General features: G+C 39.6%; 1 protein-coding gene across 3 annotated transcripts in view; it reads right to left on the bottom strand.

Moving 5' to 3' along the window:
- The window catches only part of SULF2 (sulfatase 2), a 124,254-nt gene that overhangs the window by 15,157 nt on the left and 93,598 nt on the right, over positions 1–15,499 (bottom strand). For all 3 annotated transcript variants that reach the window (XM_026041920.1, XM_026041918.1, XM_026041919.1), the window contains 5 exons: positions 13,627–13,777; positions 12,137–12,312; positions 8,802–8,930; positions 7,762–7,818; positions 7,047–7,176 (listed from right to left, as the gene is read on the bottom strand). In XM_026041920.1, coding sequence (XP_025897705.1) covers positions 7,047–7,176; positions 7,762–7,818; positions 8,802–8,930; positions 12,137–12,312; positions 13,627–13,777 — 643 coding nt within the window. The remainder of the gene's footprint in view (positions 1–7,046; positions 7,177–7,761; positions 7,819–8,801; positions 8,931–12,136; positions 12,313–13,626; positions 13,778–15,499) is intronic.

Below are 15,499 nucleotides of genomic sequence, written 5' to 3' on the forward strand. Positions count from 1 at the left end.
ATAACATGTTGCAATAAAGGAGAGTCTTAGGCTCTTAGTTTTCCTTAAAATAGGTACAGGCATGTGTGAAAATGTGTCTGGGATCCTACAACTTCCCCTGCTTTCTTGTAAGTACAAACACAACCTCAGCATCATGGCTATATCAGATGTAGTCATTCCCACAGGATGTTTTCAAACTTAGGGAAAAGGACAGTGGTAGAAATGGAACTGTGAAAATCCCTACTTGACTTAAAGCTTCAAGAAGCTTTAACCATTGTGAATTCTGGCATTTTGAATTTATATCTAGTGCACAACATACAAAAACCCACTGTCAACTCCTGGAAGCAACTACAGTATTTTTAAAAAGGTAATCATCTAAATAATTAAGTCCCTATATAAAGACGTCTAAGTGCCTCGGAGATACTTTGGCTCACAGTCACAAATGATAATCATCCAGCAGCAAAATATAATTACATATAAATAGTGGATTAACTCGGCCAAAAAAGCAAAGTGCCCTTAGTTCACCATTTGCTCCCGACTTTTCAGGTCTTTTCTTCATCAGTCCAAAAGATACATTCCTTATTCAGCTYGTAATATGTCCTTATGTAATATGTCCTTATGTAGCTCATAATATGTCACAGGAACTAAGTCCTGAAAGGGAAAGCAGCTCTAACATAAACTARGGAACAGTGGAAAACATGAGCTCTTCCACAATCTTTATCCCAGCTCTTGTCAAAACTCCAAAGGAAGGACCCTTCTTTCTTCCTTCTGTGATTCCTGTGCTCAAGTCATTAGATAAATGGCTTCTGCACTACCTTCTGAAGCCCATCAAGCCCACATTGTGCAAGACTTTCCAGACACCTTTAGTCATCAAAGTTGTTCCAGCTGGAGGTTTCCCACCATTTTTAGGGAAGCAGTGCCAAGGTAGTGGCTGCGCTGGTGCTTTCTGCCACCTACTGCGCTGGGCTTGTTTTAACACCTCAATCTCTACCCGACCTCCCACTTCAAAACATGCTACTCACAGTTCTTCCCATGTGATTCAGAAGAGCCTGGGCTGTATTTAATGGAGAAATTAGTCCTACTTAACAGAAATCTGGTTCAAAGGTATGCTCTGAAGTTAAAGAGAAGACAGCCTGTTTACATAAATTCCCCCAAAGCCTAACTATATACTGTATATATCAACAAGAGCAAATTAGAACTTCAATATTAACGTAACATGAATCTAACAGCAGCAGTTGTATTCCAAATAGATGCCCTGCTTCTCTCCAGCAAAACTATTAACCTTGAACATGCAAATGATCCCCTAATGGAAGACAACATGCATTTTCCTGTGTGTCAGAAAACCAGGATTTCTCTAACAACCTCCATCACCATCAAGTGGTTTTGCATTATTGTGCATCAGAGCCTTCTTACCACTACAGCAATTACTGATGTTAATRCAAAGTCATTACTTGAGGGCCAGTCAGAAATAAACGGCCATGACCTTCCCAGTAGGATATTTCATGCAATTCACTCATTTCTTCAGTGAATCTCTCTCAGTCGACATTGTTGTCCTTGGGGAAAAAAGGGCTAATCACACAAGTCCTGCTTAGAGAAGACAAAACATACAGATCTGTGGGCTGGAGTCCTAAGTAATCAYGTTACATCTCATCAGTTCCTCTTTTTGTTAAGGAAAAGAGGTATCATTCCTTCTCACAGAGAAGTGAAAATTGAATCTGTGTCTGATCTGGTAGCAAGGCTCCTTCCCTAATGGCCTTAGGATTATCTGCTCTAGGATCCAAGATTTCTCCAGGACAAGGAACTCCTCCCTCAGTGCCAGCAGCCCCACAAACTCCCCTCAGTGGCACTCATCTGCTTTAGCTCATGTGGATGTTTCCTGCACCCCATTCCTGCTGCCACATTGTACGGTGARTTCAAAACAAACTCTCAGAAGGGCTAGAAATAGTGTAGCTTCCAATCTAAATTTACTCTTGAACAGTAGGGTCACATTTTTTCTTGTATGAGAAAATGTGCTTTCTATAGCTTTTCTCCCACATTATGGTTTCTGGGTGTCCTTGTGTTTCCTGGGCTAATTAGGATAATACAGCAAAATCCGCAGAGGCACAAGCCTCTCCGAGAGGTATTTCTACAGCTTTGGCTGGCAGCTCATCCTGCTGCTCAGATGTTACAGGTTTCAGGAAACAGTCAACCTGAATTTCCCCTTGTCTGCCTCACACACATCACTACTTCTCTGTTCTTGTTGATTGAAAATAATTGGCTCCTGTCTTCTGCATAGTATCTCTTAAGATTCATGCAGACAGATGTCTCTCTCCTTAGCTGTTTTTTTTTTTTTTTTTTTTACAGACCGAATATGCCCAATTCCTTAGTTCATTCTCACAAAGCTTATTTTATTAATCTTTATTAATCTTTTATCATTTTTGCAGGGGGGGGGAGCGGTTCTTCTCTGCACCTTCATCCAATTTATCCATCATCAAAGGATGAATCTAGTTTCTCCTATTTCATGTCATTAGTATATAAATAGTGCTCTCTGTTTTGGGGTTTTTTTTTGGTTTTGTTTTTTTTTCTCCTTTCCTCCTCTTCATTCCAACTGGACATTATTTCATTACACTGGCTCATGATTTTTCGAGAATCTGACCTCTCTACTCTCTGTTCAAGTTCCATTGTCAATCACTCACTCAAACCTTAAAATTACAAGAGGAATTGACAGGAAATGAGGGGTCTCTCTAATGTCACAAGCTATAGCTTTAGTGGGGTAGCTAGATCAATCAGCATGCAAATGAAAGTTTAGGTGAATACCCAATCTGAAGCATGATAATATTATAATTAAATATTACTACAATAATTACAGGATGTTATCAAATGCTCCCAGCTGCCGTGTTAGGTGTTGCAGAAGCTAAGAGTGAGTGAACCCTGCGGCCTCGCCAGGAATGGGACTGGTGACGATGGAAGAGGCAGAAGCCCTGAGAAGGGAAGGAATTGGGCAGAGCTCTCACCCCAAGCCTGGACAGTCCCGAGACTGACACTCGTCTCCTGATCTTCCCCATGTTGTCTTTGAGCTAACATGCAGTGCTCCTTGTATCAGGATGTTTGAGGGTTTAAGCATTTTTTTTTCTTTTAAGTCAAGGCCACTGTCAGCCTTGGCAAGGTACATAACAACATCCACTACTGTATTGACAGGGAGTTTAAAAAAAAAATCTGTTTGTTAACAAGAAATGTGAATTTCTTCGTTTTGTGAAGCATATAAAGAACAAAAAGACCATAATAGAAAAACAGACTCTGGGCATCATTTTATAGGCTATTTCTGGCTAAAAGAGAAAAACCAGCATKGTTAATTATAATTCTTGATAAGGAGTACAATTATTGAGTCCTTAATAAATCACTGTGATTTTAATTTTCATGGTTAGTTGCTTCCTAATGTTATCAGTTAGAGGGCTGATAACATTTTTAATGCATGAAGCTATCAACAAGTCWTTTCTTGTTGCAGTTGCAAGTGAAGATCGGGATCCCTGCAGCTGCTGAGCACGTGCAACTTGCACTGGAGACAGGAACTCCCAAGATCCACCTAACGCGCTGCTGAGAGCGTCTGCATTCCAGGTGGTTTGACATGATTCGCTGCTATCAAGGGGACCTAAATTCCTTAGTAACCTCTGGGTATCTCTGCTAGCTACTACAGAACTGCTGAACTACAAGAGAGAGAGAGAGACCTAGAACTTTCTTCCCTGTTGTTAAAGAAGTGCCTCAGAAAGCCCGATTTAGCTTCCCAGGTCTCACAAGCATAACTAGAAGCTTCAGGGCCCTCAGGAAAAGGAGAAAACATGAACCATTTTCTCTAGTGTTCCASCCCTGGCACTACACAATGGCTAAATGATAATTATAGTGGCAGGAATGCGGTCTACGGATGCCATATGTGATTTCCTACAGCAGTTTCCAAATTAGTCAGGATGATTTTCATCACTGCTCTGCCATGCTATGTCACAGAATTTGGGGGACCAGGCGAGTAAGTGGCATGCTTTTGCTTATGATAGCTTCATGCCACTTGGTCGTTCCTCATGAAAGGAAAGAGGAAAGATCCTTCATGATCCTGAACAGCAGGTGGAACAACACCAAGCAAGCAGAGATAGCTGTGTAACCAATTTTTCACTTGCAGAACATCTGCAAGGAACAAAGTGCAAATTTTTACATTTTGAATTTTCATGGTCATATGAAATATGCTTTTTAAAGCTATGTAAAGCAAAATTCTACTTGTATTAGATTTGCATGCAAGCGCAGCCTTGAAAAGAAAAAGGTTTGAAAAGGAAATAACATAAATTCAGGCACCTGTTTTCTCTGCAAATTAGAAATATTATTGTACTACACCAAGCCTGTCAAAGACAAAAATCTTATTTTTTTCAAACGTACAGTACAGCCTCCCTACAGCAATTGGCAGTGCTGTAGGTATCGCATATGTAGCGAGTATGCAAAAAGTTGGCAAATGACTTAAAGGGAGATTCTGTGCAGCTGCTGCTATGATCCTGAGGAGTAGCTGGGAATACTCCGCAGAGCGGTGCTGCTATCATAATTGGCTTCCACAAAAGCACATTAATGCAGACCGCCAGATAAAAGTGGGTCAGCTTCCACTTACCAGCCAGTTTAGAATGAAAAGTTGAACCATGCCGGAGAGAAGGAATTTGTGTGCAAGCCATTAGGTACTAGGATAAACGTTTTTTATTTCATGTGGGAAGAAAGAGTTCATCTCTTAAATCCTTGAATATAAATGCCAGGCTGCTCTTTCATCTGAGGCTACAGTTACCCTTTGTTGGATGCAAATAACTAACACAGCCCAAACCCAACTAACTGAAAAAGGAAACATGGCAACACACACATTCCCATTGCACTGAGAAGCATTTACATATATTACATTGCCAGAAAGATCCCATATAATGAACTATGAAACAAGGGTTTAAACGCTGTGAATAGCCTCATCTCCATGATCCTGGTGCTCCCTTATCAAAACGATTATAGGTCAAGGAGGGTGGCAGAGATCTGCAAAGGAAGAGCCTTTAGTGGCTATGGAGCAGTATTCACAAGCCTGGGCTTTCACAAAGGGGGATTTCAAGTTCTCAATCTCACATTCACAACTTTCTCCTCAAAACCTCGTCCTTGTCTTTTCTTGTTCACTCCCCTCCTGAGTCTTTCTCCTCCATTCATGCTCCTGTCTCCCTGTTCACCCTTCACAGGCTCTGGCACTTTCCGTGCATAGAGTAGCAGCCTCCCCAGAAGTTATTTGAGTCTAGAGAGACTCCTAATGACTTCAGCTTCAGCTAAGTCCTGACCCCGACTCCACTTCATCTTTAAACCAGGATGTAAAAACTCATCTCTTGTACTAAACACTTCAGGTACTGTTAACTGCACGATAATTAAGTGCCCTGCCAGGTCAGTAACCCCCATATCTGTACAAAATAAATGCCCCCAAACCAGTGCAATGTGGGCAGTACATTTGGGCACACGCTACTCCCTATGCAGAGCTGTGAACAGCATCAGCAAACAAACAACAATCAATTGTCATTTGAGAAGTTATTCTTTGCTCTGAGAAGACTTTAGGGTGCACCCACACTTAGGGACAATTTACCCTCAAGTAAGCACATTCATTTCCCACTGTTCCTGCTGTCTAGACAGAGTACGAGGACATATTCTCTGGAGTAGGGGTTAGATGGACTGAGACTCCCTCGAGAGTCCTTCCCAGACTCTAATTGACTTGATTGTTAAGCAATTTTTTCCTGATGTCCGACTTAAATTTCTTTTTTGCTCAATTTCATCCTATCACTTCCAATTACGTTTGACTCAACGGCTCAAAACAATTCTCCTCCTCCCAGTCTGCTCGGAGTGAGGATGCAGTGCACACATCTCTTATTAGCACACCTTCACTTTGAAAYGTATTGGCAATTCTAAGTACAGAGCTGACATTCTTCCCCCTCTTCCTACAGATGTCAAAGATACTTTATTTTCCCTAGAGAAAATAGAAGCCTGTGCCTGTGTGCAGATAATACAGGGACGTCTCCTTCTCTTCTATAACCGAGACATGTGGTAATTATAGCAAGAAAGCCTGAATATTGCTAAGTTAACTTATGTAAAGAGACAGCCTCAGTGACAATGTGGTCTTGGAAAGTCTCATTTCCCCTCTGTCCCTACAATAATATTTAAAATAATTGGGAAGAAAATGAACAAAGGAAGAAACTGAAATAATCCTCAAAGGCAAAACACAGATGGAAAAAGAAAAGTCTTATTTCCCCCAACTACTTACTGGAGGATGTTGTAGCAGAACCAATGACTTTTCCCCTGATTTCTCAAAGAATGTGTCAAATTTGAAATACAATGGCTTGCTCCCACCCATCTAAAATTTCATCTGATGACAATAAACTACTGCACAAAAGTTAGTACTTCCCTAATGTCAGTATTTTCAAGAAAAAATACTTAACGAGCAACAGACTCATTTCACAGAAGCCCTGAGTTACATGGTCGGTATAGCCAGACGCAGGAAGAAAACATACACAGTGCCAGAGAAACAGCTCTGTGCCCCCTCATACACACAGAGACTGCCTGTGGTTGAAARCTGTGTATGTTTTCACTGTATATTTTTGCTAGCAGCAGGGATATATTGAGTTCACAGAATGTTACTAATATGATACACAAATCTAATAATAATGAAAGGTATTAAATTAAGAACTCAAGGTAAGGAAGCCACGGACACCTGGAGTAGGTTAATCTGTTAGGCTCACTGTAGCTTCTCATCAGCAAGGAACCCCAAACCACATTCTGTTTGGGGAGTATAATGTTAAAACAGCCTCCGTTGTTCTCTCTCAGCAGTCAGAAATCAATACACGGCCACTTGAATCAGCAATTTCTCGACTGGGAGCAAGTCTCATAAATGTCATACATAATACAGTTCTGAGCAAAGACCACATAATGAACCATTTGAGTGACAAGCTGGCATTGACAACAAAGGGAAGCACATTGTCACCATCTGTAAGAGGTGCTAAGGTTAGCCCAGCTAGGACTGCTCACATTCAGTCAGGGGCTGGATGCCTCACCTGCCCAAGCTGTTCACAGGCTGTTTGATACTCAGCTCGCTGACACAGGTCTTTCACACGCTGGTATTTGGGTAGGAAGTTTTCTTCTTGGGCATCTACCTTCTCGTTCTCTCTCTTATGCAGCAATTTACTGGAGTGAAAAGAAAAAATTGGCATGAACCTTAATTCCAAAATATACACATTTTGCTGCAAAGGCTCAGACCAGCAGGCTATCTTCAGGATCTCTAGCGCTGTAGCTSAGATTGCCAGTTTGCGGCGTGGCTGCTGGGCAGGCAATAACAGCAGCCCATCTCCTTCTCCATCAGGAAGTTAGACCAGAGCTGCTTTTTGCAGCCTTGTCCTGCCAAACTGCTACGTACTAAAGCAAAGGCAGAGAGCGAACGGTTGACAACCACACAGGAGAGATTATTTGTTCTCCCATGATACGTATAAGSAAGGTAGAAGGCAGCAGCTAGAGCAAAACCTGATGTCTTTCTTCCCCCTTTTGCATCATATTCCCCACCATCACTGCACTGGCACACTCATGCAGGCTGTAGGTACAGGATATACACACCCTCCTAGGTGTAGGATATRCACAGCCTCCTTGGGCACAGCCACTGCCCTGTCCCTGCTGGCACAGGGGAAGGGCTTGGGCTGTGGCAGAGCCTGCTCTGTCTCTAGCTATTCAGCAGCCTTCTGTTTATAGAGAGGGCTTTGTGATTAACCCTGTCCTTACCCCCGCTCCACCAGGAAGGAGTCTCTCCACACCTTCATCTTCTTCTTCAAATGGAACCTGAGCAGAGTGAAGAAACAAATTTGCACAAAAATAGTAATCAAATTCCCCAGCTTTCTCTCCTACTCCCAATTCAGACAGGAAACATTACACTGGTCTCTCGAGGGACCACGCAGCTTTAGGAAGCAAGCACATATGCCTTGCCAGTGCTAATCACGAACAAACAGAACACATTTGTTCTTGTAGGGACAAAATTTGCAACAGATTCATACAGTTTAACAACTATTTCAACTTAGGCACTTTTAAGGCACAGGGGATTAACYGAATTGTCCTTGATCACAAAAGACTGCAAATTAAATCAGCATTTCCTGAATTGAGTTTGGGCTCTTAACCTGCACGCCATTCCCATAGTATCCAATTCTAAAGCAGCTGCTCCTATTCCCCCTCTCCCTCCGCCCATCTACTTATAAAGCAAATCTCCTTCTTTCTGTCTCCCTTTATACTAACTGCTGATCTTCTCTATCCAGTTTAATTCTCTTCCTCAGCCTTCTTCTAATGAAAGCTATGATGGAAGGTCTCAAAAAACACAAAAAAATACTGTGCAATTTTGAGTGCTCATCTGTCTTTATATCATAGTCTGATACACGACCAACCCTTTCAACTCAATTATTTTACAGTTTATTCAACATGAAATGCCTTGCCATGAATGATGCCACAGGCACATTTCAAATCTGTAACTCGTAGAGCCAAAACCTCCACATGCAGCCCGCTCACTACCACACTGACTACATTCAGTATATCCAGGAACTGTATCCCATACAGCTAATATATGAAGCTGACAAAGAAAAAATAAATAAATGAGGTCAGTCACATATTTCTAAATAGGTCTTTAGATTTACCTATGAATGATGTACTTATAATAGATGTAATTTTATTACATTTTCCTTTAAGTTTAGTTGCATGTGGCCGAATACTTGCCCCATCTCCTGTCCTTTATCCTACAAAAACAAATGTATGTTTACATGCACTTTTCTATTTGTTACCTATTCACTGGTCTCTCAGAGTCTAGAAGCTTCAGAATGGATTTACCATCCATGTCAGATGGAATATCGAGTCCAGCAATATCTAGAATTGTGGGTGCAAGATCAATGTTCAGCACAATGTGAGGATTCCTGAAAAAAATTATGAGAACCTGGTTTAGAATTACCAAACAACTACAGTGACATCTGCAAAGAACAAACAGGACCCAAATCCAATGCAGTCAGTACTAAACGGAACCAAAATGTTAAGCATCAGTAAAAACTTAGCCGCAGGACGCAGCAGGGACTAACATGAAGATTTAAACTTTGGCACAGAATATTTTTGAGAATGTAAAGTAGGTCATAAAGCAAAGTTAGTTAATTATTGCACAGAAGGGTTCAAAACTCTTTCAAAACATGAGAAACCTCCTTGGGTGTCCTACAGAATTAAAGTTTCTGCCAAATATGTTGATAATACTATTTAAAAAGTATATTTGGCAGGTAGCACAGGCTTTATCYGTTTCAAAATATGGTATAGAAATGAGTTCACACCATAGCAAGTGTGTTCTGAAGAGAACATGGGGAGAAACACATTGCCAACTACCACAGCAAGTAACATAGAGCGACTGCTGAGGCAGACTATGAGCCAGGAAACAGTAAGCAGTCAAGAAAGAAAAAAGGGAGAAAACAGTTACGGAGAAAGCAAAAGAGTGTGTAAAAAAAACAGCTTTAAGTCAGATAATATCAGCCTTCCTAAATGCAAAGATCTCCATCCTGCAACCATTTATAAACAGCTTTGACACTGAGGCTTCTGCACTGCTTGCTATGTTGCTTAGCAGAGCAGAGACATATGCTCCTCACCACCTCAGCTAGCAAGACAACACTTGAACTTACACTGATTTCAAATTAAATTAAAATCTTGGTGTCAACTCCAGATGAATAAAGACAGTTCCCATTCCAAATCCCCTTGAGCTGCCACAGCTAAATATGAGAGCGTTCCTGTCTCAGAGCATCTAGTTACACAGTCCAGCATCCAGTAGCTCAAAGAATGTCCAGATTTCTAATCACATCATACGGGTCCAGTTTTGCAGAAGTGCTTTCAGTTTATGTTGCACCAAACAAATTTTTTTTGAAATACATCCATGACGTTGTGTAATAAACCATACCATCACACATATACACATACTGTTTATCAGCGGCACACCATTTTTAGTTCTTATTTCTTACCAAAGAATAACAAGGAAGGTACTTTTTTTTTTTTTTTCTTTTTTTTAATTGGAGGGGGAAAAAAGCCAATAAACATAGTGCTATGTAGACAATCTTCTAACAGCACTGAGCAACAAGAATGACCCTGCTATGATTTCCACGCACAAAGAAAGGATAGGACAGATGGGCTGCTATAAATGCCAGTGCAGGATTGCAGCCCAAGACAGAGGACAGAAGAAAGCTGCTGTATACACACTAATTAATAATCCATCATTTATAAATTACTACCTTTTTTTTGAGCAAGCGGGCAAACAGGCACTGACAAGAGCACGGATGATGAATTAAATCAATGTACCTAATTTGATTTTAATTACTAATAATTGTGGTGTAGCATATTTTGTAATAGAAATGAAAGCTTAGTAATGACTTGCTGCAGTGACTACTATTAAATCTTCTTTGGTATCAAAAGAGAGCCACAAAAATTACTCTGCAGGAAAAAACATAAGGCTTATGAAAAACACGGATGATTGGGTTTCTACCATGTAAAGAAATTCAGGCTGAAAGGGAGGATAAATTTATTATCTGACATGTTTCTACTCCAAGGTATTCTATCCTGTTTTTCCTATTTGTTCTGCTGCTAGGTTCTGCCAGGCTGACTCCTGATGCTAATAGAAATATTTTTTTTTTTTTTTTTGTCATCAGAAGGCACAGAAAAATAAAATTCAATGGGAAAGTTTCACAAGTTTCGTGCCTGCCTATGTGTAAAGATCCATGAACTATGAGCTGGCTGGCCTCCTGCTGGAAAACTGCAGGAAAACTAGCTCAGTCTGCTTTGGCCACATTAGCATGAACTCTTCAATGAGACCAGAAACTGCAGCTGAAGGGAGAAAGAAAAACACACACATCCCTCCCTCTATATGCATGTGTGTATATGCATATATTATATAGAGAGCATAGGCATAAATATATATCTAAAACAAAACACATACACATATGTCTTTATTTCAGAAAGAACAAGGTCTCAGGAGGTTGTGCCATCTCACTTGAAAGTACTAGTTGCTGCAGACAGACTTCTCTCAGTACCACAGTAACCTGTTCGTTTCTACCAAAAGACCTCCCCTTCCCTCCAGTGCAGCCTACAGGGCTGGGAGTCCCTGATCTGGGCCTCCAAAAGCCTAATCTTGAGATTCTATTAGGACTGCGCCTTAGGAAGAGCGTGATTTTTTTTTTTTTTTTTTTGTCTTGTTGGTATGATGAATAAGTGAACCAGCAAATGGGATGGCATTTTTTATAACTACTTGCTATTTACACACTATTACTCTATTATACATTAAATCTAGTCCTCTGAAGTGGAGAAAAAAAATGTGTGTATGAAAGACTATAGATGTTAATTATGCTAAAGCATGCACGCTGATATAAAGAAAGGACAGCAAATTACGGCACTGTCTAAAATCATTACTTAAGTGCAAATATTTGATATTGAAATAATTGCTTAGAAAGCATATTTACATAATTTCTTAGCTGATCAAAGCTACCATTTGAATTAACAGTCACATTCTGCACGCTTGCGGGTATATGACAAACAGATACCCACACCTTTGTATTCACAAAGGATGAGCCAAGGAGACTCTTCCATGGCAATTGCTATGTAAAGTACTACATACATTCTTCCTCACAAGCTGGAACAAGTGGTGCCACAAAATGATTTAATTAAAGTCCAACAATAATTATCTATTGTTCCAGTGAACATTGTATCACGTAGTTTCACCTGAAAAATGTATTAGTTATGGGTATTTTTTTCCACTTTTCAAAAGGAAATAAATCAATGTTTCCTAGATTAGACATGTTTCCAAGTGACTTTTCAAGCTTCAACCCTGAAAGAAGAGTGACCTGAACTGCACACCTGTACATGGAAATGGTAGTGGCAAAAACCTTAATTATATATCATTTATATTAACTGATAGCAAACGCTGTCAATTCTGCTGTCTGAGTGGACCCACTTTGCTGCCAAAGAAGAGCAGGTAGTTATGCAAGCTGGCATTACTTGGTGTCTCCATTAGGATGTCAAGCCAACATGACCTGAGATGTAAATATAATGGGTGTATCTGCTCACAATATAGACACACACACATGCACATTAGCCAAGAACTTACAAGGACCCGGCCTCCACATTTGGACCTCGGACATAGAAAGGAACTCTGATATCGAACTCATAGGGCATGGACTTTCCTTTCACTAGCCCAAACTGCCCAATGTGGTAACCATGGTCAGCTGTGTATATTATATAGGTATTGTCCAGTTCTCCTGTTTCAACCAACGTATTATAAATCTGGGGAAAAAAAAGCAAAACAAAACAAGCATGACATTCTTTGCATTACATAGTACTATATAGAGAGAACGCTGGGTACAGTTTTCTGCCTATATATAATGTGCACATAAATAATACCTCAGCATGTCACTGAGTCATCACAACAGACTATTCTAAATGTCAGGTAACGTATCATGCTAACCTGTATCAAAATAAACTTCTCTAACACAGACAGAATTTCATCAATATAAATTCAAGGTTATCTCTTCCAGTAGTAAAAATAAACTTTTTAAGAAAGAATTTTTGAAAGACCATTAGACACATACAATTCAGTGGGAAACAAACAAAAAAAACCCAGACCAATTTAGGGATTAGACAAAAATGAGAAGAAACAAAGAAAAACAAACATTTTGTCTCCAATGAAACACAGGTATGATAAACTCATACCAAATGAAATAATTGTACTAAATGGAAAATGAAAATAGTGTAATAAAGTCTAGCTAAGCTTCCTTAATMCTGGTATCTGATCCATCTAAGGGATCAGGTTCATTAATATGAAGCAGAGATCATAATTTCCTGAATCAGTAATTATAAGACATTACTATCTGGATGGCATTGCTTTAACTTGTTAATTTCCTCCTTGCCTTCAGGATTCTGCTTATTTTATGCGTTACCGTTTTGAGTGAGAATGCCAGCAGATCAGCAGCACGTTGCAACACCTTTATAGCTGACTTTTTGCAACTGGAAACAAATCCAGGCTCTTTTGCAGTAGTCTTTTAGCTAGTTCAGATGTTTCTATTCAAGACACCCAACTTGCCCTGCAAGATTTCTGCAATCTTATTGTAACATGATGCAGACAACTCAAAAAAAAAAAAAAAAAAAAAAATCCTTTGTGTATTTAACAACTGGGCCTGTTTTACCATTGTGTCATTTCAGTTAGGATTGGTCTAACTTCTTTTTTTCTCTCTCCCTAGTTCTCTCAAAAAGCTACAGCATTGTGGGATTAAAACAGACCCATAATTAGGTTATTCATCTCCAACAGACTATAGGATGACCTTTTACCATTGGGATAAATATATCTGATAAATCTATGACTTTTTTTTTTTTCAGGTAATCCCTCTTCCCTTAATCAATAGCAATTCCTCAGCAAAAAATAACAGCTTGCTTACACCTCCCACCTCACAGAGCCTCTAGATGAGGCTCCTTACATCTTGAATACAATATACAGTGAATACAAGACAATACAGTGAATACACACATGCCACAAGCATTATGTAGCTTAATTCTAAGGAAAAAGCAYCTGTTGACCTGGGTAAAAGTGAATACTAATCTTACCATCTCCATAGAGTCATCCACAGACATGAGGGTTTGAAGACGCTTTCTCTGCAGCATGTTAGTGAACTCCATGTGTATAGGTTTCATGGGCCCTGTATACCTCATTATCCAGTGCTTGTCTGGGTTTGGAGCATAGTTATAACTAGGAGTGCTAGGGAACAGATGGAAAAGTAGAATAATTTAACAATGTAGAAGAAAAGCCATGATAATCTATACCAATAATTTCTATTTGATCACTGCTATAGAGCTGACTCTTTGAGGTGCACAAAAAAGCATTACATTTAGTACAGAAAAGTGTTGTCCTTTCATGTTCTCTATGAAAGATGGGAGAGTGAAAACAGCTCTGTGGGGAATAAAACCTACTGAAAGAGCAGACATATAGAGTTCTAGCACTGTTCAGACTAACATGGATACATTTCAAAGCCAACAGATTGGCCTCAGAAGCCTGACACCAGAACTGGGAAGTATTATCTGCATGAAGAGCACGAACTATTGAATTTCTACTCATGTAATTGCTTTGCTTTCACTCTAGCACAGAGTATTATCGTACAGGCTGTTTAACAACAACTATCAGACTTGCTGAAAAGTTACTGATAAGTAACAGCTCTTTTGAATTCAGCTTGACGGGTTGCTTGAATATTTCAGCACTTGTGTACCCAGAGGAGCACAGGTACCCTACCTGGTGGTATCAATCTGCATGTGAGCTCATGGCAAGCAGAAGTGGATACAAAGCCGGATTTTAAAGACCTGCCAAGAAAAGCAGGGGTGAGGGGAAATAGGACTGAATTTTGTAGATACTTTCCAGCCATCAACTCTTTTGTGATCATCATAAACTTTCAAGTTACAAATTGATGAGTTCACATGAAATAAGATAATTAAAGCCACTGCCAAAACCCCCAGGAACTGGRTTCAGCGTCCTGGAATCTCACAGCCCCTTCCAGTCCTCATAATCCTGTAACAGCATTAAAGTGATGAGGATGAATATCACTGCCTGTCCATTAATTCCTGTTGTTGGCAGTTCCAGAGATTGCTCTTCAGTCCATATCTATATTATTCTAGGCTAGCTGGATAGAAACAAAAGATTTATTTTGGTATATCATTAGCATGATGTTGAGTCTCTAAATCACCAGCTCAGTATAAAGTTATATKTACACCTATATGCATTTATAAATATTCCTAAAATGTTTGTTATTACTTCAGACTGAGAATCATTTTGGTCTGTTTCTTCCTAACCTAAGACAAACCACATGCAGATTCTAAAATATTAAAGATTACTTTCTAAATGATTGGTTATTTTCTTCAGCCTAACACACAATTTCCTGACAAATTCAGCTCTGAGTTGGAAAATATCTACTGTTGTCTTCACAAATGCAACAAAACAGCAGGGTAAGTTAGCAGAATAAACAAAAGCAATACAAACYGAAACTTCTTGAAATAATGTGATATTAATGTATCTTTGATTATGACAGGTAAGTTTTAATATAAATATGAAATTAATAATTTGACAGTGAAATGCTTTATATAGGAAATCTGTGTTGGATACTATCTGAAAAATGTGTGYAGGTAGCAAATGAAGGATTCTTCATATAGGGAGGAGAGCACTRGTGTTTATTCTCTGTGTATTGTTAATAGCCTCTTGAATTTCAGAATGTTATTGTGGCTGAAATAATGACATTGCTCCTTTGAAAATGCTGACAGTTATGGAAACTGTTGCTATGTGATGCCTAGAATGAATCAAAAATGCTTGGCAAACTCCTTTTCAGCTTACTTTGTGATTTCCTGGCTGATTTAAAACCTCCCGCTGTTTAATCCAGCCAAAGTCTGTGGTTTTCTTTGATTACTACAAATGTAACCCTCTTACACCTAACAGATT

This window comes from Nothoprocta perdicaria, unplaced genomic scaffold (genome assembly GCF_003342845.1).
Source record: "Nothoprocta perdicaria isolate Ctin4 unplaced genomic scaffold, notPer1 scaffold_3, whole genome shotgun sequence".
In the NCBI taxonomy this organism is placed as follows: Eukaryota; Metazoa; Chordata; class Aves; order Tinamiformes; family Tinamidae; genus Nothoprocta; species Nothoprocta perdicaria.